Source organism: Mustela lutreola, chromosome 3 (genome assembly GCF_030435805.1).
Source record: "Mustela lutreola isolate mMusLut2 chromosome 3, mMusLut2.pri, whole genome shotgun sequence".
NCBI classification, from domain to species: Eukaryota; Metazoa; Chordata; class Mammalia; order Carnivora; family Mustelidae; genus Mustela; species Mustela lutreola.
In genome coordinates this window covers 33,723,978-33,750,119 of record NC_081292.1, presented here as the reverse complement: position 1 = coordinate 33,750,119, position 26,142 = coordinate 33,723,978, and the positions used below count along the sequence as shown (strand labels likewise).

Below are 26,142 nucleotides of genomic sequence, written 5' to 3'. Positions count from 1 at the left end.
CTTTAGCAGTCTCTTTTGTTTGGTGGTTTCTGAAAGGGGACATTCAGGCTCATCTGATATAATGGAAGGATAATTCATTATAAATACAATTTTGTTCTATCTTTAAAGATTACATTTCTTAATAAGAATCAAAGTGTATCTAGAAATTAGATCAGTAATCCAGTTCAATTATTTGAATAGTGAAATTTGTCATTATTATTTTTGAAACTGTAACTTTTTTTCACTTTTTAAAATTTAGTAATTTTTTCAGTTTTTCTTTTATAATGAATTACTTCTCTGCTCAATTTTTTTAAATTTTCAAAGAGTTTGGATAAATTATAATTTTTAACCCAATTTTTTAAGTCATGAAGTGTATTCATGACAGTATGGTTTGCTTAGGTTTTATAATTCCATTAATTTTTGAAGAAAAGCAAGAATGATTTAATTGAGAAGAGTAAATAAAATGTTTTTAAGTTGTACCAAATGGATGTGGCAGAGGACCTTAGGTGCATCTCTGGCTCTTAGGTGGATTTTACTACCAAAACAATGGTTAATTTTATGTTATATTTTCTTCGATGTATTTTTATAGTTTTCAACAGAATCTCAAGGGGGATCATGACCAGATTGGATTAAGAGGTATAACATGACTATAGACAGTAAGGATTTGACTCACATAATTATTGAGGTAAAAAGGGCCAACTACCTGCTCTGTGCAAGCTGGAGCCCATGAAATGATGGTATAATTCAGTCCAAGTCTGAAGGCTTGAGAACCAAGGTGGCCAGTGTCATAAATTCCCCCAGTTGGAGGGCCAGAGATTTAAGAGATGTCCAGCTCTAAAGTGAGGCAGGAAAAAGGGAGGAATTCATTCTTTTTCCTACCTGTGTTTTGTTGAGCCTCTCACCAGATTCTATGGTGCTCACGCAGATTGAGGAGGGCAATCTATTGAGTGCACTGATTCAAATGCTAATAGCACACCACAGCCCCTCACAGACATACCCAGAAATAACATTAAATGTGAGCACCCCTTGGGCCAAATTAACTTGTCATAAAAAGGGAAATAAAACAAACTGATGTTTGATAAAGTTGATCCTTGCTTAATGTTTTCTTTGGCTTTATAGAGACAAAATTAGCTGTAAGACACCTCAAGGTGAATAATAGAAATTGATGATGATATATATGTTCTGTGAATTTGGAACTTTTAATAGGTTTTGAAGTTTACATATTTTTATTGCTCAAGTAATTTTCAGAGATCTATTTTGTCTGTGCAATAAATCCTAACATCACAATTGTTGGGTATTACTCCTACTCTTTGTAATGCCAGGAATGTCTTTTTCGAATACTGTTTTAGTTTTTATTTTAATACTACATAGGTTTATAATGTTCTGTTTACATTTCTAGAAGTTTCTTTGATTATGTGAACCATTGCTCTCTTTGGAGGGTAGGCTCACCAGGAAAATAGTGTAATTCTGTTTTTATTTTTTAGTTCAATCCAAAATGTATTTACTGAGAGTGTCAGCATGAAGATTTAAAATAGACATTTAAAATAGATATTATCCTGGCCTAAACAAACAGATGATCCAACTAATTATACCAACTCATAGATACCAACTAATCATATAAAATACCAACTAATTATAAAGCATGGAAGCCTGTCAGGCCCAAGCATAATATTATTGGAATAGATTGGAGAGAAATTTACTTGCTTGAGTAGTTGAAAAAAAGCTTCAGAGGGAAGTGAGACTTTAGAGGTTGAGAAGAATTTTCAAAGGCAATAAAGTGGAGACAAAAGGAAGATAAGGGCGTTCTTGGCAGAGTGATAAGCATGAACAGTCTCAGAGTCAGGAAAGTATGAGATATATTTATAGAATCTTAGGTGGTCTGGCATACCCACAAAGAAAGTTGTAGTATGGGAAGTAATTGGATATGAAGATTGAAGTAGTTTAGAACTTAATTTGTATGCCGTTTTAAGGAATACATACTTGTTTTTGATCTGTGAAACCCATTAAGGGTTTTAAGCAAAGTACCTGCATGATCAACAGCATAATTTGTAATTGTCTTGCTTGTAGACAGTGTGGAGAGTGGACTGGATCAGGAAAGGGATCAGAAGGAGGGGGGACAATAGGTTATTTCAGTAGACATGGTAAATCTGATTGAAGGTAGTAGCAGGAGAAAAGGAAAAAAGAGATAAACCTGAGTTATTTAAGCAACAACTAGCAAGGGGTATAAATCAATTAAAGGTGGAAAATAAGGAAAGTGGAGGAATTAAATTATGAGACTTGTAAAACTTGGCTCGTTACGTAAATATTTCAATCTTTCGTTAAAACTGGGATTACACAAAGAGGAATCACTATAGCATTATATAAACTTTCAAAGGAAGGTTAAAGAATTATATTTGAAACTAGAGGGTCTTTTAGAGATCAGAGAGATCATGGGTCCTTGATTCTGAAGAGGAACCTGAGAGACTGCTGTGGTGGGTCAGGAATGACGCCAGATAGATAGGGACTCGTCTTCTTACTGCCTCTTTAGCCAGAGTCATTCTAGTTTTATTGGCTTTCTGATGATTGGCTTTACATAAAAATTTGTTCCCCAAAAGCAGTGGTCTTCTGATCAAAAAGAAAGTTGGAAACTACTTGCTCCAGCCCCCTCATTTCTCAAATGCAGTACCAGGCGTTCAAATAGGCGAGTGTCTTGCTCAAACCTCAAAATTAACATGTGTTTTTTCTGAAGTGTCTACACGACAGTCAGGCAGCCATGTGGAAAGCCCAGGAAGCAGCTGGAAATGTGCTGTGAAACCCAAAGGAAAAATGAAAGCTTAAGAAAGTGAGAGTTCACACTATAAAGGAAATGATATAATCCAGAAAGAATGTGTTGGAATATTCTTTAAAGAACCCATCCTGGGAAACCACTGCCTTTAAAGGAATAAAGAGAAAGAGACTCCAGCAAATGAAATGGGTCAAGAAGCAGTTAGATGGGTGGGGAACCAGGCTGTATGTGTCAATGTTAAGAGCCTGGATTTTGGATTAAGGAAGCCCTGAGTTTGAAACCCAGTTCAGCTACTCCCTACATGACCCTCACAGCCTCAGTTTTTCTGTCCATGACAACACTAGAACCTACCTCAAAGAGTTGTTATGAGAAATAAATGAGATAAAGTAGACAAAGCTTTAATGGAGTACTCCTCACCTCATCAAGCGTTACGTAAATACTATTATTAATGGCTTGAGAGAATCATGTTTCAAAAACCAAGAGAAGAGAGAGTGTCAAGAAACAGAGGTTGAAAATCAATGTGTAGCTCCATAGAGAAGGGTAATATGATGAAGATCAAGAAGTTAAAGGATTTTTCAGGATTTCACAGGTAGCATTTACAGGCTAGCTTCCAGAAAATGGCAGAGGCTGAAAGTCACATTATATACAGCGAACTTCAAGCTTAAATGAGAAGTGAGGACGTGGTGGCGAGAATTGTAGGTATGGCTAAGATGTTGTACGATGAAAGGAAAGTCAGAGACAGGCAAGGGCTTGAGAGGAAGGCGAGGTTAGTGAAGGGTTTATTTTTAGGATTAAGTGCCGTTCCGGAATGGAAGACATGATGAGATAATAAGGAAGGAAGGAAGGTCATGTGGAAAATTAGGATTACAAGTAGAGGAGTTTCTTCCTTTGGCGCAACAGAAAATGACAAGTGAAGATATAAGTATAGGTACTCTGGATTTAGTGGTAGAAATATGACAGTCGAGAGAATTCCAAATTGGTTTCCTTTTTTTAAAACTGAGACGTCATGATCATCTGCCAAAATTAAGTGTGTTGGCATGAAAGGTTTGAAGGAAACAGAAAAGTTTCAGTTAGTGCTGTGGGAAGACGAGGAGCCACTAGAGGTGGGTGAAAAGGTCAGCGTGCTACTTCGATGGTTCGTGATAGTCATGAGGCATGAAGTGCAGCCCAGGCCACAGTAGGTAATAATCATGTACTAAACATAGTGGATGGAAAAATGGATAGCATCCAATGAACCTAATAAATAAAAGTAATAACCAATTCAAGACAGTTTATTCCTTACTAAATGGAATTTTAAGCCCTTTAATAATTTTTACTTATTCATGATCAAAGAAGAAATAATTATCTTGTAAAATCTCCTGTCTGTATCAGAAACTACCTCTTTAATTATTTTCTTTTTAAACTTTCTTGTTATTTTATTATTTTTCTCTTTCCATCTTTCCTCCTCAAAAGGGAAAGCAACGCTGTTTTGTGTAACATTTTATAGATGGTGCTAGAGATGTTTGAGTGATAACCGATAAGATTTTATTTTGAAATATGATTTGTTTAAATCTTGATTTGCTATGTTTTTCTTGGGTTTATTTTGGAATACTTGGACTATGTTAACCTTTAGCCCTGCCATATTACAATGGACATTGGGAGGAAAGAGCAAGCTTTCTAGTAACGATTTTCATTTGCTTTGCTTACTATCTGCTTATCTTTTTGAATTTCACTTTTTAAAATTAAACTATACCTTTTCATTTCTTTCCTGAGTCTCATTTATATTCTTGTTTCTGCCATGCTTGCAGTCATTTTCTTACTCTACCTCGCTCCAGATACAGTCAGAACATTGAACATCATCACAGGGATGGCAGGTATATTTTTCTTACAATTAAGTCTGTTTGTAGAATTGCATGTGCCTGTCTAATGATATGATATAATTCACTTCTATTTCTGCTTTTGATATAGACATATACGATTATTCATGAAATACAAAAATATTATCCTTACTATATAAATAATAGAAAATAAAGCATATGTAAAGACTTTAATTGTAATAAGATGTCAAAAACTTAGCTTCCCTTTAATGAGCTAGTATAATCTCTGTTGACTCTAAAAATTTAGTTCACCAGGCTTTACAGTTAACCCTTGATTACCTAGAAGGATAGAATAAAAGTATTTTAATAAATGAATTGCATTTGACTGACCACCTTCATAATTATGTATCTAGACATCACTGGTTTTTACATATCTTGACAATCTGCTTCCCCACCTCCCCCTCCCCCCTACTGTTGAGGAGTCAGTCCTGGAAGTGCTTAGGTTGAACTGATCAGTTTATAGTTTACCTTGTCGAAGGTGGATGCGATCTACTCCAATTGGTCATAGATGATCCATGGAGAACATTGAGTCTGTGGGAAAATCTTTGTCCATTTCTACTTTAACACCATTCTCCTTATATTGAAGGAACATGTCAGTTACTTGGCATTTAACTGAAGGAAGGATGAACTAGAAAGAGAAAGGAAACAATTTCTCTAAAAGCTTTTGGTTTCTCCAGGCTTTATGTAGCTTTAGGGATCTGAGTCAGTTCTGTGATACTCTGAGGCCCTGCAGGCAGAGAAGAGAATGGCAGGGATAATGTGGTAGAGGGTTCGGGGAGTATAGATAAAGAATTAAATGCTGTACTCAGTTGTTTCAGAGTGATCTGGGTTATGTGTGACCACTTTTGTGCTATTCATTTAATTCATTAAGAGTTATTAATAAAAGAGTTTAAAAAATAATTGAAACTAATGGGTAAATTCCTAAGGATCAAATTCGTGTAGATAACGTAGAAGGAAACATAAGAGATAATACCAACAATAGATTGCTGACGATGTAAGTTTTGTGATGTCTTTAAGTAAATATAATTGAAATTTAGTGCCTTCCAGTTTATTACAGGTAGTGATTATTGCTGTATTTTATTGTCTTTTGCATCTTCTCAATCTCTCTTCTGTTATTTTGTTTTGATACTAAATAATTCTTTTTTAATTTTTACTTTTGCTATATATTACATTCTATTTTGGGTTTGCAGCAGTTATACAATTATCTTACAAAAATGTAAGGAAGTAGTTCTGTAACTGTCCCTATAATTGACCACGACCTTTCTTAAAGTGGGCCACATGAATGAGACATTACTGATTATAGGCTTAATTCTAATTACGCTGGTGTATCTTCATTTAAATGTAAGTTAAAATCTTGCACCACATTAGTTTTTTTTTATATTCTACTCATCTTAGTTACAATAAGTAGATTGCTTCATATTTATTTTTTCAATGAGCCAACATGCTAGAATCGGTTCTTAATTAGCTCTCGGTTGATTATCAATTTCATGTACTTATTCAAATTCTGAACCCTAGCCTAGCTGGCCTATTTTGCAAGATTATATCTCTGAATTGCCTTTTATGCTATGATTTATTTTGTGGTCAGGAAATACACTATCATTAAAGTTTATTTTAAAGTAAGACTCAGTTAAGAAAATCAGTTTTAGAAGGCAAGTAATCAAGTGTCTTACCGTAAGATTTACCATCAATTGCCTGATTCTAGTGTGTGTGAGACTACTGTGTACCTACTCCCAGACAAACTGGGTGGATTTTGTAAGAATAAAATTCTTTAGCCTTTAAAAATGCTATCTTTTGTCATTATCAGTTTGATAAACCAAGAAGAATGTGGGCACATTTCAAAGCATAATGATAAAATGGCACCCTTGAGTCTACTACCCAAACTGAAAGCCAGAATACATGATTTTACTTACTCTATCTATCTGTAGAATCTTTGCCTATTGAATCTGTATGCCTCGTGCTCGCTTCGGCAGCACATATACTAAAATCGAATCCGTATGCCTCTTTCACAGAAGTAGTTAACATAATACTCATTTTCAGTTTAACGTCTCCTTCCTTTGCTTTTTTTAAAAGTGACTTTGTCATTTGTTTTCACTCTGGTACCTTTCTGAGGTACTTAGTCTTTCTGACCCTCATCTCAATCCACTATGAGATTCTAAGATTATTGAGGGTATAATCAGGTATCCATTCTCCTATGTTTATTACCATAATGTTCTAGGTGTCTTGTCTTTAATCCCTGTACCTTTGTATGTCATGCAACTGAGCACAGCCCTTCCATGTTGAGATCATCTGGTGACCTCTTGTTTATACTATTTTATTCACTGAAGATTTTAGCACCTGGCTTTAGTCTAACTTCTAATCATTCCTGCGATCAACAAGAGTAATGTTAGTGTTCACATGGATGACCTATTCAGCAGTCACTCTCTTCCCTGGCTGTCTCAAAGTGGAGGTAGTAAACTTTATTCCCCAATTCTACTTTGGTCCGTCACTGCCATGGCCATATCTGGATCTTATCATTATTTGAAATTATTACACCTCTAAAATCTTAAATTGAACACTTCACTCTTGGACCAGAACTACACATGATATAGATATATAAGTATTTATATAAATTATTTTTCTATAAATAAATATAAAATAAATACATATTATTTTTTCATCGAGTTACTTTTACCTCCCTAGCTCTTGTATCTCAAAAGAGAACTCCACGTTTTTGTCCCCTTTTCCTTTCCCTGCTAGTCTCCACTTGGCTTCCTTACGTATCAAGAGGTCGAGTCCATTCTTAGAAATATCCCCAATTCCCTTGCTATACTGTTCTTCTTTGACCTCTTTGACAGAGTTCAAATCTGAATCAATCTCTTTCTCTTGCAGAATTGTTCTGAACTAAATTTTCCAAACTCTTCCCAACTCAGCTGAACACTTAAAGGAAGAGTTACCTCTTCATCGAGTTGTGAAAGAAAAAAAGGAAGGAAGGAGGGAGGGAAAAGAGGAAAGAGGGAGAAAAAGAAGAAAGAAAAATAAATAAAGAAAAGAAAGTGGTTCCAACTCTCTAAGTGTCCAGTTTCCCAGCCCAGATTTCAAGGTGACATTTATGTCATGGTCGGGAAATTCCCCTTCTGGGGATAAATATACATTAGTAGCTCCAAGTAGACCATAGTGCAGCTACACTACACTATATGAAATCTGCAATTTTCTGAATGGAACGAATGGAGTAAATTAAACACGGCATTCCCAGTCCGTGAAGAATCAGAAGCACCAGTATCTCTATGTGAACATTGTAAAATGAAAAATTGTGAGTGCTATCTCTTTGGAACAGGTGAATAGAGGCTTAAATAATGGTTGCTAAACTTTTTATATTATTTCAGGAGACAAATATCAACAAATATTAGAAATCAAAACTCATTTCTTCTGACCAGGTTATGCTAACCAGTACAAATCTGAGTCACTGTGTATTTTTAGACATAGTCAACATTTAAGCAAACGTATTTAGAATAGATACCATGTTACCTTTTATTAATATCCATTTATTAAGATATAGCCTTTATTTTCTGAAATATACATTTTATCTTTAAAAATTTACCCTCATACCTTACTTTTTTCCCTCTAGTATTTATCTCAACTTAAAGCTATCCACAGCATACTGAGAAATCAGCACGATGGTGGACTTTCATGTAAAGATGTCATAAAGATAACTAGGCTATATCTTAAAAGAGGAATTGGAATTATTTAGATTTATATAGAGCTAAGATAGGATGTCAGTGGAATTCTAAAGAAATCTGTGAGCAAAGTTACTAAAGTAGTAAGTACCATGTTTTAGGGCAATTGGAGCGTTATCCACAAGGCATAAGGGAATAACAAGAAATGAATCTGGGATGGTAAGAGTTGGTTCCAGTTATGGATAATCTTGTATGTTCTGTTAAGGAATTTGAATCTAAGACTAAGTGATAGAGGTACTTCAAAGAGTTTTAATTAGGACATGATTATAATATATTTATTCATTCTAGCTAATTACTCTAGAGACTTTATGGATGGTTGATTTGAGAGAAAAGTGTGTGGGAAAGGAAAGCATGCATAAAGAGATTTGCTGCCTTGGTCTTGGTCAGCAGAAAACTCTTTGAGGCCCTGAACTAAGTAAGGTAATGGATGGAGAGATAGAAAGAAGACCAGAGATTTAATCAATTGAAATCAATAATACATGGTAAATAATAGCATTTGGATGTTGATGGGGAGCAAAGAGTCAAGAAACACAATGAGTCTCATAGTTTGGGTAACTGGATGCATGTGGCACCTTAACAGAGGTGGGGGGGGGGGTGATGTTCAGAGAGAAATTAGTTTATGTGAGAGACAAGTTCATTTCTGGAATTACTGAGAGAGTTAAGGAGAAACCTCCAGCAAGGAATAAAATCAATAATTTTATTTTCTTTATTTTATTTTTTTTAAAGATCTTATTTATTTGAAAGAGAGAGACCACAAGTAGGCAGAGAGGCAAGCAGAGAGAGAGGAGGAAGCAGGCTCCCTGCTGAGCAGAGAGCCCGATGCGGGACTCAATCCCAAGACCCTGAGAAAATGACCTGAGCTGAAGGTGGAGGCTTAACCCACTGAGCCACCCAGGTGCCCCCAAAATCAATAATTTTAAATCTTAAGGAAGTTTGAGCTATATAAAGTAATTTGAGAGTAAATTCACTGATAACAGTAAGTAGCTACAAAAAGAAAATTGAAATCAATTGGAGAAACAACCTGTGACATGAAGGCCAAGGACTTTGTCTCTACTCTGAGAAACATAAATATTTAAATGATAGATAAAGGAGGAAACATAGGGGAGGAAAAGTGAGAAGAATAGAGCTATCAGAATAGAGGTTAAAGCAGGAAGAATTATTGCAACAGGAAAAATAATAACTGAAAAGTGCCCATTAAATTTGGCAAGTGAGAAGTCATTGGTGACGTCATCTACAATGATTTCAAAAGGGGGTGATGGAAAAAAGCAGCTTACCGTGGCCTGAAGCCTGCCCAGGGGCTAAAAAAACAGAATGCTTTTTTTCAGAATGTGGAGGAGAAATACTGGATAGTGGAAGTGATATCAAAGTAGACTTCTTTTTTTTAGAATATGAAATACATCATGAGTTTTGAGGCTGGACGAACAGATCCTTTAGGAAAAGTTAGATTGAAAATACAGAAAAAGGACAGGATGACTGTTAGAAAGGTCTTAGGGCAGGAGATGGGTTTAAACACGTAGATGGAGTTTATAAACAGAAAGCAGCTCTTGTTTCTTCTGAGACAGGAAGAAAATAGATAACAGAGTTGAAACTAAGTAAGTTTTTAGAAAAAGGTTGTTAAATTGAAGATAATTAGGTTTGATAGCCTCAATTTTGTTGTTGTTATACATCAAGATTATGGTGATTTTTTTTTTCTTTTTGTTTGTTTTTTGGTGATTGTTTTTGAGACAAATTCTTGAGTGGGAAGGCCCAAGGTTGAACATGATTGATTGGAAATGAGGAAGTTTAAAATGGTCATTGGTTAAAAAGTGACAAGATTATTGGTGGGAAAAGTAAAAAGATTATTGGTGATACCAGTACAGTAGAAGTTGGAAAACATGACTTTGTCAACCTGAATGAATTTATGTTTTGCTTCAACTATACCCAGTTGTCTAGATGTAGAGAAATCCGATTATGGCACTGAACCAATTTTGGGGTTCTGATGAATGTTTGAAAGATTGGGTTAGAAGGGAATCTGAGTATTGATATGGGAGTGGGTCAATGATCAACAATAGGAGTCTAGGATGGAAAAGGAAGGCAGGCAAAGGGAGTGATAATACTGTTAGGAATTGGGGACACCAAGAAACAAAAAGTATCAAATGAGGATCGAGTAAAGTGAGAGTGAGACTATGAGATACCTGACAGCACTAATTATTAAAATCAGAATTTGAGATATTGGAGTTTAGTGTTTCTGAATTTAAATAGTTCCACTGGATTCTAAGATCCACAATAATTTGGGGGTTGGGAGTAATTCAGGAAAAATGTGAGGATCATTGAAGTTTTGAAGATGTTTCAAGATTATTGAAGAGTTTTCTGCACTTGCACTAAAATCTCCTAATATAACCATAGGAATTACGAAAAAAGAAGATGGCTGACAACCAATTCCCCCAAATTATCAATGACTAAGGGATAATGATCCCAAGTTGGATAGATACTAGCAACCTGAACTTTTAATGGATGTTCGAGCTAAGTTGAATGCTTCATAGAATAGGGACATTTATATTGTGGTAGGAAAGTAATGGCCAGAGTGTCTCTAGGAAGCCAACTTCTGGGTCTGAGGACAATAAAGTATGAAGGGATAAGCAGCTTCTGCTGACGTGAGCTTTCCTGGAAGCAGAGTGTGCAAAGTTGAGCTAAATATTATTTAAGGTAGGGAAACACAGAAACCATTCTGCAAACAAAATCATTCCTTGATGACACAGGAAGTTTGCTAATGATGGAAAAGGATTTTTGCAAATATAGCTCACAGAAACAGGGGAGATTAAAACTTTATAGAAGAAAGTACAGAAGATGAAGAATTTAGAGAAGTGACATCAGAGGCAAGTGAGCTTGCCCTGTACTTGAAAACTAAGAATGACAGGGATAAGATGCTTGAGTAGAAGTGATTGACCTCAAATATCCTAGATTTATCATAAGTTGTTTTGGTACCAGAACTGGGACTTACTTTGGTGCTAGAACTGAGTAAGGTTCTGGGAAGGGTCTGAGCTGGATCTAGAGTAATGATGAAGAGAGGCAGTGAATGGTCTTACCTCAGGGTATTTGGGGCCATAACTAAGACAACCCCCCCCCCACATCCCCCCAGTTAGAGAAAGGATTCTGACAAAGTTAGCGGAGTCACAGGGAGAAGGAGATTCCTGTTTGCTTACAGATGCCTTATCTGGCAAGTAGCACTGAGAGCGCTTAATAAACGTGATCAAACCCCAGTAACTTGTACTCCTGAGCTACCTTCCTTTTAGTCTTAACTTTGCGTTGTTACCAGTCTTCTCTCTTACAAGTATGTTCTTTTTCATCACAACTCATCTTCTATTTGGGCTTCTGACTATAACCTCTCTTAATGCCTTTGGAATTTTTCTGCACTATTTCTTTTTTCTCTTGCATTTCAGTCTCTCCTATTTTCATGATTTTGCTTCTTCTTGAATTACTGATTAAGTCTAAATAATATCTTCCTTCTATTCTGCCACACCTTCAATCTACTTTGAGAACAATTCTCTCTTTTTTAAGTCATGTTTCTTGAGTATGTATTTTTACGAATGTTTCCAACACTCCTTCATCAGCTCCTAAGCTTCAACCCTCTACAGTTTGACCTCTGCCTCCAGCTCTTAATTTTAAGTTATTTTCTCCATGGTTATTATTTGCCAAGGCTTTTGTACATATTTATCTGTGTTGCCTCTTTGCACCTGCCATTATTAATCAGGTTTTTTTTTAGCTTCTCTAATGCATTACTATCCTGATTCTCATTTTACCTTTTGATTGTTCTCTGTCTCCTCTTCTTTTCTATTTCTTCATGTCCTCAAATTTTTGACTGTGTTGATCCATATCTTATCATCTCTGTGGTTTTAACCAACACTTCCAATAGCTGGTGTGTTTCCTGGCCTATAATATGAATTCAGTAAATAGTATTGAAATAATGACTCAACAACCAATACTGAAATGACTCCTCAAACCATATTTCTAGTGCAGCTCTCTCCTTTGAAGGCCAGATCTCCCTATCTGATGGATGTCAGTACAGAATATTTTTCCACCCCTCACAAATTCAAGTTCAAATGTGAAGTTATTGTCATTCCTCCCTAGAATCCTTTTATTTCTGCCAATAGGCCATCATTTCATTTTGGGGGCTGAGAATTTTAAGTTTTTTTCTTTGGTTTGTTTATTTCTACATTTAATTCACATGATGATGTCAAACATGTTTGAGAGGAGGGGAAAAAAAAAGTCCCTGCTATCAAAGAATTTATAGTTCAGTGACGTGAACTGGCTTTACATTGGAGAAAGCTTGATTCGAATTCCAGCTGAGAAAACATCTACTTGTGTGATGTGTCCCAAGTTTCTGTGACCCTTAGTTTGCTTATTTCTAAAATGACAAAGATTGGATTATATGACTTCTGTGATTCCTTCTAACCCTAACATTCTGTTTGTATAGTTTCATATATTGTGTATATTCTCTATACTGCATTTGCATATTTTGTACATCATGATTTTATAAACTTTGTCATCCATACTTTCGTCCCTATTTTCACCCCTGTTACTACAAGTTCCTACCCTAATTCATTTCATACACTACTGCTTAATTCAGCTTCTTAATTCATTATTTAAAAATTACTTTTCTGGGATCCCTGGGTGGCTCAGTCATTAAGCCTCTGCCTTCAGCCTAGATCATGATCCCAGAGTCCTGGGATCGAGCCCCACATTGGGCTATCTGCTCAGCGGGAAGCCTGCTTCTCTTTCACTACCCCCCTGTTTGTATTCCCTCTCTCACTGTCTCTCTATGTCAAATAAATAAATAAAATCACACACACACACACACACACACACACACATATATATATATATTCCCTTTGTTCAGAAGCTTTAAGTCACTCTCACTGAAAATTAAATCCTATCTAAACTTCTTTTTTTTTTTTTAAGATTTTATTTATTTATTTGGCAGACAGAGATCACAAGTAGTCAGAGAGGCAGGCAGAGAGAAGAGGAGGAAGCAGGCTTCCTGCTGAGCAGAGAGCCTGATGTGGGGCTTGATCCCAGGACCCTGGGATCATGACCTGAGCCGAAGGCAGAGGCTTTAACCCACTGAGCCACCCAGGCGCCCCCCTATCTAAACATCTTAACTAGGCACTTACAACCCCTATAAACCGAATCCAGGAAAATTTTCTAATTAGTATTTTGCCATACTTTACTTTCTGTATTTCTAGTATTTCCATCTGACTTCTTTCCTTCCTCCAGTGTGATTTATTGAGCATAACAAAACTCTGTATACAAAATGACCTGGACCTGCTGTTTCAAAATATGACTCCACCTTACTAATATTTTGATAGGTCGCTCCATAGAGTGTAAAAAGAACTTACTCTAAAATGAATAGAAAAGTACTTACTGCACTTGCAACAAATAGCCTCACTTCTGGAACTTCAATAGCTTTATAAGATAATTAACATAGGTAGAATTAAGTCCCTAGATGACTGGCTGCTGGAGAACTTGATATAAGTCATCAAGAAGCCTTATTGTGGACAGCCACTGTGATACCATCATGTTTCTGGAGAATGATATTCCTGTTATCTGATTCTAGGCATACCACAGGAGTAGCAGTGGGGTCGGAGGCCAGCCCAGCTGCTTGCTGGGCTAGAACAAGTATTACCCAGCATGCTCATCTGACAGGATCTCACAGCAGCCCAGATTGAGTCCTTAGGAACCCATGCCCAGGATTTAAACCGTTCTTCATTGCATCCCCCAAGTGCTGCTCCCTAGTCTCCTCCGTCACACCCACAATCCACCCTGGCCTGGGACCCAGAGCACACAGTGTCCCTTCTCTACCATGTGTCTCCCACTGGACTCTTTTTGATGGTTTCCATCATCTGCCAAAACCACTCCATCTTTCCATGCATGTTGTTCGTCTTTTCTGATGTAGACTTTAAGATATCAGTTACCTTATTTGAAATTTCCTGTCTAATCATTCCAACATCTGTGTCATCTCTTGAGTTTGTCTCTTGACCGTGGGCCCCATTTTTCTTGTTTTTGGTATTTTCGGTCTTTTTTTTATTGACTATTAGACATCGTCATTCATTGTGACTGAGGTGGTATTTACATTTGAAAAGCTGCATACCTCTTGCTTTGTTAGTCTCTGTGTGTGTGTGAGTGTGTGTGTGTTGGGGGGAATTAATCCTCTGACTATAACACCTTTGACTATATGATTGGGAGTAACATGAAGTGGCAGCTAAGGGCATCTGGCAGCCACGTGTATGAGGTAATCACACTCTACCCATTTCTCTCTCCATGTAACGCTACCAGAATAAAGGAAGGTTCGTGAATTTTTCAAAGTTGATCAGTTAAACTGTTGAACATAGCATTCTAGTGCGAGGACCAAGCCTCATCACATTTATACATATACTACAGTAACAATGCATAATTTGGTCCTTTAGACATACATCTTTAAAATGTGTTATTTTATGGAAAATTTGAGGACCCAGGAAGGGAAAGCATAGGGGTCCCATACCTTGGTGGAACAACATTAATTTCTTACAGTTGACAAATGTTATTAAACTTCAACATTCACTGAGAATGAAAATGATCTATTTATTAAAGTAAGAATTTTATGGTTTATAAATGATAATTATCTCTGGATTTTTAAAAAATATATTTTGAAGATATATTAATTTGCTGTATGTTAATTGCTGCTGAGTAAATAATCCTACTTATTTGTGGTTTTCTGTTATTTTTTGAAATAAAAAATAATAAGGAATATTATAAATATTTAATAGAATACTCAAAATATCCTCTAGACATTTACATCTTTTATGTTTTTATGTGTGCATATTTAATAATAAAGTATATTTTATTTTTCAGTATTGCATTTGTTCCTAATTTTCTTCAGGAAATTAAGATAGTATATTTTCTTCTTGCTATCTCCTGTAATGACTATTTCTAAGAAACTACTTCTCTAGAAATGAGAACAGTTTACATCTCCTTTTGGTGATAAGATAGGCTTATGGGTAACAATAATATTCCTACCTTAGAAGTGTCTTGCTTTCTCACCTCACTATATGTATTACTATTGTTTTCACATCTTAGATTGTTAATGTGGCTGACACTAGACACTGCTATTTTTTTGAATAAAGTCACTACTTTTAACTAACATACAGAATTTACATTTAAATGAGGAGAAATTTCTGTAGAGAGATGCTCTCAGGACTAAGGATAAATTAATCTATTTCCACCAAAATAACAAAAATGTTCTTATTTATACATAGTATCTATTTATTTGGAAGCAATACTAAATATAAACTAGAGTTTTTGAAAAGTTAAACTTGTGCAGTACAGTTTATGGTGAACATGAAAATTATAGAGTTGAGTCATGCAATTTAAATTATTTGTTATGTTATATAAATATGTATCTATATTTTATTAGTTGCTCTAAAATATCTAATTTTAAAATATTATCCTGTATATATTTCTTCAGTTATGCAGTTAATTCTCAGAAAATCTCTAGACATTCCATATATTTTACCAAAAGCATACTGCTTCTGCTGGTAATCAGCTTACTGTATTATACAGTATGGACACAAGGAAGATATTTCTTGCTCCAAACCAGAGAGTACTTGTTGTCCTTCAGAGATACATTGAAAAAAATTTTTTAATTTAAGATTTCAGCATTAGAGAAATAATTTCTTTATCAAAAGGAAAAAAATAGTTCTGAAATAGCTTCATTTTTTAAAAGTTTTTTTTTTTTTTAAGAAAACCTATTATATTTACTTATGGCATCTTTATAATCTAAATATGAAATGAGCCTAATTAATCACAGACTGTAAGTTCTGAGTCACATTCTAGGAGAACTTTCCCTGATATCTGCATAGTACTTTGAAATTTTGCATTGTGCTGGTGGTTGTTTTTTCCTTTCCTTTCCTTTTTTTTTTTTTTTTTTTTTTTTTTTTGAATTTTCCTAGTGTTCTTTTATCATACCTGCAGAGATACAGAGATGCTCTACATTGAGCTTTTGTTGTTATGAAGTTGAATCATTGAGATGGTCTAATGTAAGTGGTTATAGAAGAGAAGGCCCTGTGTCCTGTTCTTCCCTGTTCCATTACATCTCTGCCTTGTGCTATAAGTGAGAATAGGAAAAGAAAATAGCAAAGGTGGTGAAATAAGTAGAGAACTGTGCCAGATGCTTAGAAACTTAAAAAAATCTTTTGCAAGAGCAACTATAGTGAAAGGGAAAATGACTCAAATGGACAGCTGCACTAGATGATTATAAAATTATTTTTCCCTTAGGAATCCTTAGGAATCTGCCTATGCTACTATTGGCTTATAAAGCTGAGTTGTTACAATCCTGTTCCTTGTTACAGTGTTATCAGTCAGGATGAATTATCTCTGTTTGTGGATGGGCTATTAAACAGGATCCTCTCCAAACCTTGGAATAGGAGCCCCTAAATAGTACAGAGCAGTAGTCAGTATTTATCCAGGTAAATGATACATGCAAAAATCTGAACTATTTTACACATGTTACAAAATATAAACTATTAAAAAATCAAACTATGAAAGACAGTAAATTACTAGATATTATATCACTTTTTAAAAGACAGCAAGATTATTCACCTAATAAGAAAGATTTAATTTTGTAGGTGGATGGTTCCTAACCTTTTTTATATGCCTTGACCTTTGGCTATCTTGTAAAACTTATGGCCATCCTTTTTAGAAGAATGTTTTAAAATGCATAAAGTAAAATCAAGTAAATTAAGTGCAGTTACAGAGAAAGCTTACTAGATATTATATCACTTTTTATTTATTATAAAAATTTGTTATATTACTAGATATTATATCACTTTTTAAAAGACAGCAAGATTATTCACCTAATAAGAAAGATTTAATTTTGTAGGTGGATGGCTCCTAACCTTTTTTTATATGCCTTGACCTTTGGCTATCTTGTAAAACTTATGGCCATCCTTTTTAGAAGAATGTTTTAAAATGCATAAATTAAAATCAAGTAAATTAAGTGCAGTTACAGAGAAAGCTATATTTCTGTATATTCACTGTAAGTGAAATATAGACCCCAAATTAGGTACTAAAATATTTATGCCTTGTAAATGCATAGTTCCTGTGCTACCATCCATAGTTCTTAGTGGTTACCATTCAAAATTAAATATTTTTAAGTTCTTCTCTTAAAACTAAAATTCACTAAGAATTTAGGCGGAAGTTGTCAAGTTTTATATCTCATTCCCTTAAAGAACCTGCATTGAGACCGGGTATTATAGGTAAGACCTAGGCATTGTTGCTTTCAATTTTCTTAGTAATTGTCTTGGTTCTTCCTTATAAGGCTTATCCTTACCCGATTGTGGGAGCGGGAGCCTGTGTTGGTCTTCTGTTGTGTGATCTAAGTTTAAAATATGGTAGCTTTTCATTCCCCTTAACTATGGTAGACATTTTAGGAAATTGCTACCTTCTACTTTGGGTTTTTGTGTATGTCTGTGTTTCACTTATTAACCAGTTTTCCTTTCACACTGTGGAAATCATATAATTCATATTACTTATGAAAATGGAGAAAAGAAATACAAGCAAAATTTAAAACATCGACATAGTCTTCAAACAACTTTTCCACCAAAGAGAAATTTTTCTAAGGATATTTCCTAAAGTGTGACTTGTTGGCTTTATAAATAACAGTATCCTTTAAAGACATAGCAACAAATTTGAAATAATTCTCTGGATTTCAGTCACAATCATGTATTTCAATTATTTAAAAGATAGTGTCAAAGAAGTAAAAGCGTATATCCTATTATATTAGTTTTCACTTGGAAAATTGCTTGATGGAATCAGAAGAGATCAAATTTTGCATAAATACAGGAAACATTAGCCTGATTTTCTGCTGCGATAGTCATAGACATTCCACAAAATTTTGTCAGTACATGTCATATAGTAAGAAAAGTTTATTATTACCTTAAGATAATAGGAAATCTGAAAATAAGGTAAAGATCGGTATTTACCAAAAAAATGGTTGTTGTTTTTTTTAAAATTTATTTATTTGAGAGAGAGACAGTGAGAAATAACATGAGTGAGGAGAAAGTCAGAGGGAGAAGCAGACTCCCCATGGAGCTGGGTGCCTGATGCGGGACTCAATCCTGGGATTCCGGGATCATGACCTGAGCCAAAGGCAGTCGTCCAACCAACTGAGCCACCCAGGCGTCCCCCAAAAAAATGGGTTTTAAGGAATCTAAGATATATATGTGTTCCTTTGCTTCTGCTTATAGACTGTGATGAAACTATGCAAAAACATTTAAAGTAATATTTAGCACATTTATTTTTAAAGAAAAGTGTTCTCTCTCAAATAGTTTTTCAGAAACAAAAAAAATAGAATTATGAATTTTTATACATCAGGTTGCCTTTTTTCTCTCTTTGAAAGTAATTGAATATTGTGTATGTATTTACACTTTTTATATGTCAGCTTTTTTGACATATCCTGGATATACTTACATAAAAACATAGATCACATGGAACACTGGGTGTTTTATGCAAACAATGATTCATGGAACAATACATCAAACACTAATGTTGTACTGTATGGTGACTAACATAACACAATAAAAAAATTAAAAATACTAAATTAATCTTAGGAAATGAATCATATCATGGCACATGCATTTTAAAATATTTTTTTAAATGGTTTGATTTATGTATTCCCTTGTGAATTTAAAGTGTAAGAGAATCACAAGATATATTGTAGAATAAACCCAGCATTCACCTCCTAAAGTCATCTAATCTCATTCCTGCTGGTCTAAAAGTATGTGCTATACAATTAGTTACATGTAGGAAATTGTGCCCTTTCTTTTCTTATTTTTCTTTAATGGACCACGTTTTTCATTATCAAAAATAAGATTGGGAGAAGTTGTAGGTAAAATGAAAGTTGTTTACATTAGTCTTGGGAGAGACTAATGTTTGTTTTTACAGTCCATAATATGTAAGCATTTCCATTACTGTAGTTAAAACTAGATGGTAGGTCACATTTTAATCTGAAGTATAATATGGCCTAAGTGTTAACCTTAGAGTTCTCGAGCCAAATGAGTGTTCTTAGGGATGTCTCACAGGTAGTGGGGCTCGTGTTAGAAAACATTAACCAATCACGTGTTAGGTGTTCAAAGCATGCTAGGGTCCAGGGATATAAAAGTCAATAATGATGGGTTCCCGAAATTTAAGTATATGTCTTTCAACAAGGATTAGGTTTTGATATTGGTCTTGTTTGTGGTCAAGATCACATTGTTTCAGAAGCATTACTATTTCAACCGAGAAATACTTTGCTGAGCGCTGTTGGCGTTGCTGAAGTGCCCTGAGATAGGTGGCGGAGATTGGCAGATTAACCAGTTAGTTGTCTGTGCTTGTTCTTGTGGACGGTGTGTTGAAATATGGCTACAGCCTGCAAGGTTGCAGTGTTTTCTTACAACGTTTTGATTCTTTTGTTGGAATGTTTGGGTGCATCAATATATTGTGTTTGTGCAAAAGGCCTTTTTATGGCCTTCGGGTCTTTAGAATTAATGCTTATAGGGTTTCCTTCACTCTTTTGGGAACGTTAGGAAAAACCATTGCATTCCTCGAAATAGACTACTCCACATATGTCACCGGTTCCACGTAGGGAATTCATTCTGGAAAGCCGGCAGTTTCGTTTGTCACTGACAATAACTGAGCAACTCCTATTCTCTTCGTTGGGACTTGCTGCCAAAAGCAGATTGTGGTTTCCTTAGAAATGCTGAAGAAGTGTAGTGAGAACCGCTCAGAATATGTTTTTACAAATTCGATGATTTTAAACAATGACCTTTTTCAAAATCGATTTGATGCATCATAACCAAATAGCAGAAGGGCACTAAAGATCAACTGAGCTGCTTTCTGACTAACGTTTCAGGGATTGTGAAGCAGCAGATAGACAGCCATATCACAGATCCAGATCAACAGAACAACGGCCTCTCCTAGAGCGGACCACCACCCGCTCCCGATCCACTGAGCGTCCTGACACAAACCTCATGAGGTCGATGCCTTCATTAATGACTGGAAGATCTGCCCCTCCTTCACCTGCCTTATCGAGGTGAAAGATAAATCAATCAGACTAACCTCCCCTTTGCCCCACCAGCACACCTATTTATTTTCCCAGCAGCTAAATGGTCTCTTCTCTCATCCTTGGCTGATCACTAGTAACGATCGATACTAACCTTTTCAGTGTAAGCACACTATTTATATTCAGCGGATATAATAGTGTGTGGCTACCATTGTAATTTGTTTTTAACTGTCCTGACCACATTTGTTGTGTGATTTCTCATTGATCAGGAGTCCTGGGTAAATCCCCCCATAATGCACCTCATAACTCTCATGTTCTTCTCCTACAGAATGAGAAATTGTTTGTGTCCATTAGACATCAATTTTGGAATAATCATCGTAATGACAATAACTAAAACTAGCTTTTTGTTTCTTTCTATCAATACTAAGATCACATGTCAACCAGTATCTTTAGTTGAATTCTGAATTGTTCAGGGTTTTAGTTTTGGTATCATGAGATATTTTCTAATAAAGGGATATCTAATATAAGCCTGAGTAAAAATCTCCTTGCATCAAGGGAGGGAGGTTAGTGTTGAGAATTTGAAATCTGGTAGAAAGAAATGTAAAACATTACCTCTCATTTTTTGAGCTGCAGAGCTCTCCTGTTGTTTTCGTATGGATAGAATACTAATTTACATGAACAATTCCATGGACGTTACTGTAGGATTTTATGTGCATGTATCTGTGTGTGTGTATGCATATGACACAAAAGTAGAAACATCTTTCGACAATCATTCAAATATCCATATTTTGTCCTACTTTCCTAACCTTTTAATCAGCAGCTATACCTGTTTTAAAATTGCATTTGCACACTATCATATGAACCAAATGTATTCAAACGACTTCATTCATCCTACTGAAAATGAGCATCGATGGTGTATCTTGTAGGTCTCATCCTCGTACTGGGTCTGTCCAAACCAGCCCGTCAAGTACTCCAGTGGCAGGACGAAGGGGCCGACAACTTCCACAACTTCCGCCAAAGGGAACATTGGAGAGAAGTAAGTTTTATTTCTAATTATGTCATGTAGGAAATACACACGGAAGCTAAGGTGAATCAAGATATTTTTTTTACTACTTCTGTGTTAGTGTTCTTCTTTTGTTAATTGAATGCCTTAGCCGCATTTGCTAGTAGTTATAGTTATAAATATATTGATAATTATTATATATTTTGCAGTTAAAATTTGTAATATTTGGAGGGGAAATGACCTCCTGTTATTGCTTTTGCACATTTTCAAAATTTGAATAAATGCATTTTTAAAAGTAAACTTAATGTTCTTAGATAAGCAGTGGGATGCTATTTCTTTGCTACAACTAAGTGTATGTAATTGTTGATAGTTACATAAAGTTTATTAGTAACTAGCCAAATCAATTTTCACACACTGCAAAGGACTGGTTAGCTGATGCACAACAATGGTGATCCTTCTCAAAACTGGAGTACCAGAGAAAAGGTAATCATGAATATACAAAGAAAGATGCATGTTGTACTGATATTTTTAATACTTTCAAATTTTTGCATAAGAAGCACTATTTATTTATACACAGATGAGCATACTCCCCAAACATCTATAAATCCTTAGATAAAGGACCTCTAAAAGCATGGATGATAGAATATAATAATTTTTAACCTCATTTTTTTAAATGGTCCCTTTATTTAGTAAATGGATGTGCTTTGCCAAAAAAAAATATATATATATATATTTATGTATATATACTTAAATCACCATTTAACTTTTCTTTAATAGATGATACATACATTTTATGCCTTTGGAAATTTCTGTTGTTTTTAACCCCTGTGCTTTGGTTCCCTTTTTTTGTTTTGTTTTTATTTTGTTTTTCCTAGACAATGGAGTCAAGGAGATAGAACCTTATGAAGGTCTGTACATAAAGGAGGGTTTGTTTTGTGCTGACAGCCTTTTTGGGGGGCTATGCAAGCAAAAATAAACCCAACTGCAATTGATGTCCCTCCATGGTATAGACTTTTATGGAGAGTAAAATGATTTTCTTTTATCATTTTTGGTAAAGTATTCAGCTTTGGTTTTACTTAGAAATTACACCAAGGAGTTAAATTTCTTTGATTTGTTTCCTAAAGAATGCAGAGTGGAACTTCCTTTAAATGCCAAGATAGAATGTTCTGTTTTTTAAAAATTTTAATGTGCCTTTCAAGCAGAAATCTGTATGTTGTGCAAGACTTTAACCAAAGACATCAATTGCAGTCTGTGTTTATATCACCAAAGATGTACACCCAGTCTAGTGATACTTATCCTCATATATTTCATTTCGTATTTATGATGATCTCTCAGTCATTAAATTTGACTTTCTAGAAAAGAAAGTTGTTGAATTAGATAGCGATTGTGGTTTGTATTTCCTGCATCACTTTTCATGTTGTACCAAGACCGCTTACAGTATACCAAAGTTAAAAATGTACAGTTTTACTATCAACACTACGTTATGACTCAAGAGAAAATATTGAATCATGATATGTGGAGTGTCATACATTTACTAAATCATAAAAATTCCTCTGCCAATGAAAGAATTCTAAATTTAACCTAGTAAGTTTAAAGAATTGTTAACCGTTTTATTTATTTATGAATTTCCAGCACATAGAATAATGCCTGGTCCATTACAGGCCCCCAATAAATGTTTGTTGAATGAATGCATGAAACATTGTTTAAAAACTGAAAAGCTACTTCAAATAGTGTACAATGTATTCCTAAAAGAATCTCGTCATTCTATAGATGTTTATATTAAATTGCGTTTTCTATTAAAATTTCTATAAGCTATTTGTAACAAAATTTTAAGTGCAGCACATTTGAGCAGCATTATTTTATTGTCTTATATAACTTGGAACAGCTGTGTTCTTGTTAGTTACTGAATGATTTATGGACTTCGGTATTGAGGTTTTCTCTATAATATGTACCATGATTTTAAACAACTCTGTGCTATTATGACTAATGGTTTCTTATGCTGTCTGGCAAGATTACAGCAGAATTTTTGTAGTTCTTAATTATTTGCATTAGAATGGGTTACATAATTTTAAAAGTACTTTACCGAAAGAAAGTTGTGTGATGTGTATGAAATATTCTTTGTCTTCCCAGGACTTTTAAAGACAGAGTTTTGACTTCATTTGTTGGCATGTGATGTCAGAAATAGTTTTATGTCATAATTTTTTAAAAATTCAGTTTTAATATCTTTTATAACAATAGTCTGTTGAGATGTGAGTTCTGTTCTTTGTAGTAATAAACCTACCAGAAAGTCAGCATAGAGCTAAAGCTGAAAGTCGGGGTTGAGGAATTTTTTAATGGGCTTGTCAACTAACATTCTATATGCCCTATAGAATATATTTTTTTAAAAAAAGTTTTCTTTTAATGTCTCCTTTCACTGTGATTTTTTTTTATAAGTAAAAGGAAGGAGAGCTAAAACCGCCCTTATCATTTCCAATATGAGATAAAAGGATTTTTTTAAATTTTGTTTTGCTTGAAAGTATGAATGATTTCAGCAGTGTTTTTGTGAATGTTGATATGAAGACTTGAGCAGATACATAATTGTGTAATTTTCTTTGCTTTAATTGGGGACAAAAATACCTCTTTTAGAAGTTTTCGAATTCCAACTGAAGTTAAAGATGCATAATCCAAAATTGGCTGTCAGTTGGTGGTCTACATCAAATTATATTTGGATTATCTCTTGAAACGTTGTCAGAACTTGTAATTTAATGGCATTATTTCAAAATCAAAGTAATGACGTGATTATTTTTCTCATCCTGTTCAACAGCTAAAAAATGAACAATTCCTACTTAAATTCTTTTTAATTTTGGTTATATTTTAGCCTGTTAATTAAGTGAATTTAAAACCTTGGCTATGTTGGTTTTCATGATGGTACAGTATTGGTTATCGTCTCTTTGAGAACCAGAAAAAATAAGAACAATATAAGAAGAGTACAATGTACTAAACAACAGTTAAAGCATTAATATTTTTAAAAATTTTCTCTTAACTTTGAGGTACTGTCATTTTGTGAAAATAAAAGAGAGTTTATAATTTTTTTTTGGTTCTGTAGAAGAAAAGATATGTAACGTTATTTTTCTAAGAATGTATCAAGCTTATAGACAAAGTATTTTGCCTACTTTACACAGCTATCATATACCGTAAATATTTTAGAGGCTACAATTTCTCTTTTACAAATCAGAGCCATCATAAAAGAAGATAGTATGATAACTTATTAATAGACTATTTATTTGCTTCCATAACTTGTCAGAAATTCATTAAAAATAATCTTTTAGTCTCCCTATAATCACTCATTGTATCATGAATAGTTCGAAATTTTGGGTCACCAAAAGTAACAAATATACATATCTGGTCTTGTTTTTTTCTTCACTTGTGCAAATACAGAAGTTAATGAAGAGACTGGGCATGTGGAGGAGCAGTGGGGAGAAAAGCAGGGTGAAGAGGTCAAGGCAGGTCTGTCAGACTGTGTGTCTAAAATAAATAACTGAATTTTTTAGAAGTATGACTTTCCCATTTCATATCAGATGTTGGGCTCCAAATTTATAAATGCACAATAAAGAACGTTTTCAGTACTGACTTTTAAATACATTGCCTAATTTTATTAATGGAGAAATATTACATAAGCTATCTAATCAAGATAACTTACCAGAATGTTTAAGTTATCCATCTGAACATGTTCTTTAGTATTTAAATCAAACTAAAATTATAGACAATGCCTCTGATCAAATTCATGCCTATCCTTTACCCCAACTCTGTATTCAATTCATTTATTTATTAAAAACTGAGTTCCTACTCTGGATTACACTGAGTAATACATCGCAGTCCTAGCTTCTTCCCTAAAGAATTTGGTTTTGTAGAGGTAAATTACAAGTAAAGTAGAGTAGAATATAAATTCTATTAAAACTTTTAGAGACTATCACAATTTTCTTCATAAATTCTTTTCCTAAAATAAGAACAATTAGCCATATATTCCTGTTCTTCATCCCAGCTCAATAGTGTTCTAATATTTATTGACAATCATAATTTCTTACTAAACATTCCATCTTCTGAGGGAGGGCCTCCATTCTGGTGTTGGTTTTTTTTTTTTTTTAAGTCCTTATTATATTTACATGTCATAATTTTTGCCACTTTCCTTGTCAGCATGTTCCTGAAAGGATTTTAAAACTTCAAATATTACATAATCAGTCAATGTATTAATACTTTTTTATCAAAATTTTTTATTTTATTAAATTCTCTTATCAGATTTTCACTATTTTTATTTGAAATGCAGAATTGAATCCTACTCTTTTCTAAGATGTCAGTTTACAGTGAAGACTGAACAAGACTGAACAATGAAGAATGACTGTGGTCCTAATTTTGTCATGTTTAAATCATCACTTTTCTTTCATGAACAGTGGAGTGTACTTCCTGTGCCTTACATTCTCTCCTTTTCCACTGTGTGAAGCAATGTCCTTATGGATATTGTGCATAACATGTATTTTCCCGGATGCATTGTCTCAGTATTTACAGTATAAGACGCAAGACCTCTTAAGTTGCAGTTCCTGATTATCAGTAACTATTTTTAATATCATAAAGATAAGAATAATCATCAGAATGTGTCTGACCTTGAAGATAAAGGCAAGTTTAGCTGCACATTTCTAGAAATGTGTAACTATCTCTGTTCTGAATATCTAGTATTCTAACTACTAGAATGTCATGCATCTTCCATTTTCCTGCAATGCTATAGGAATCACATGTTTAGA

At 34.5% G+C, this 26,142-nt stretch overlaps 1 protein-coding gene across 49 annotated transcripts in view; it reads left to right on the top strand.

The window, feature by feature from the left end:
* RIMS2 (regulating synaptic membrane exocytosis 2) overlaps positions 1 to 26,142 on the top strand; it is a 603,997-nt gene that overhangs the window by 378,733 nt on the left and 199,122 nt on the right. For 15 of the 49 annotated variants that reach the window (XM_059165815.1, XM_059165817.1, XM_059165814.1 and 12 more), the window contains 4 exons: positions 4,531 to 4,596; positions 20,215 to 20,394; positions 21,291 to 21,400; positions 22,243 to 22,275. In XM_059165815.1, coding sequence (XP_059021798.1) covers positions 4,531 to 4,596; positions 20,215 to 20,394; positions 21,291 to 21,400; positions 22,243 to 22,275 — 389 coding nt within the window. The remainder of the gene's footprint in view (positions 1 to 4,530; positions 4,597 to 20,214; positions 20,395 to 21,290; positions 21,401 to 22,242; positions 22,276 to 26,142) is intronic. The other 34 variants (XM_059165826.1, XM_059165832.1, XM_059165834.1 and 31 more) reach the window with 7 other exon arrangements.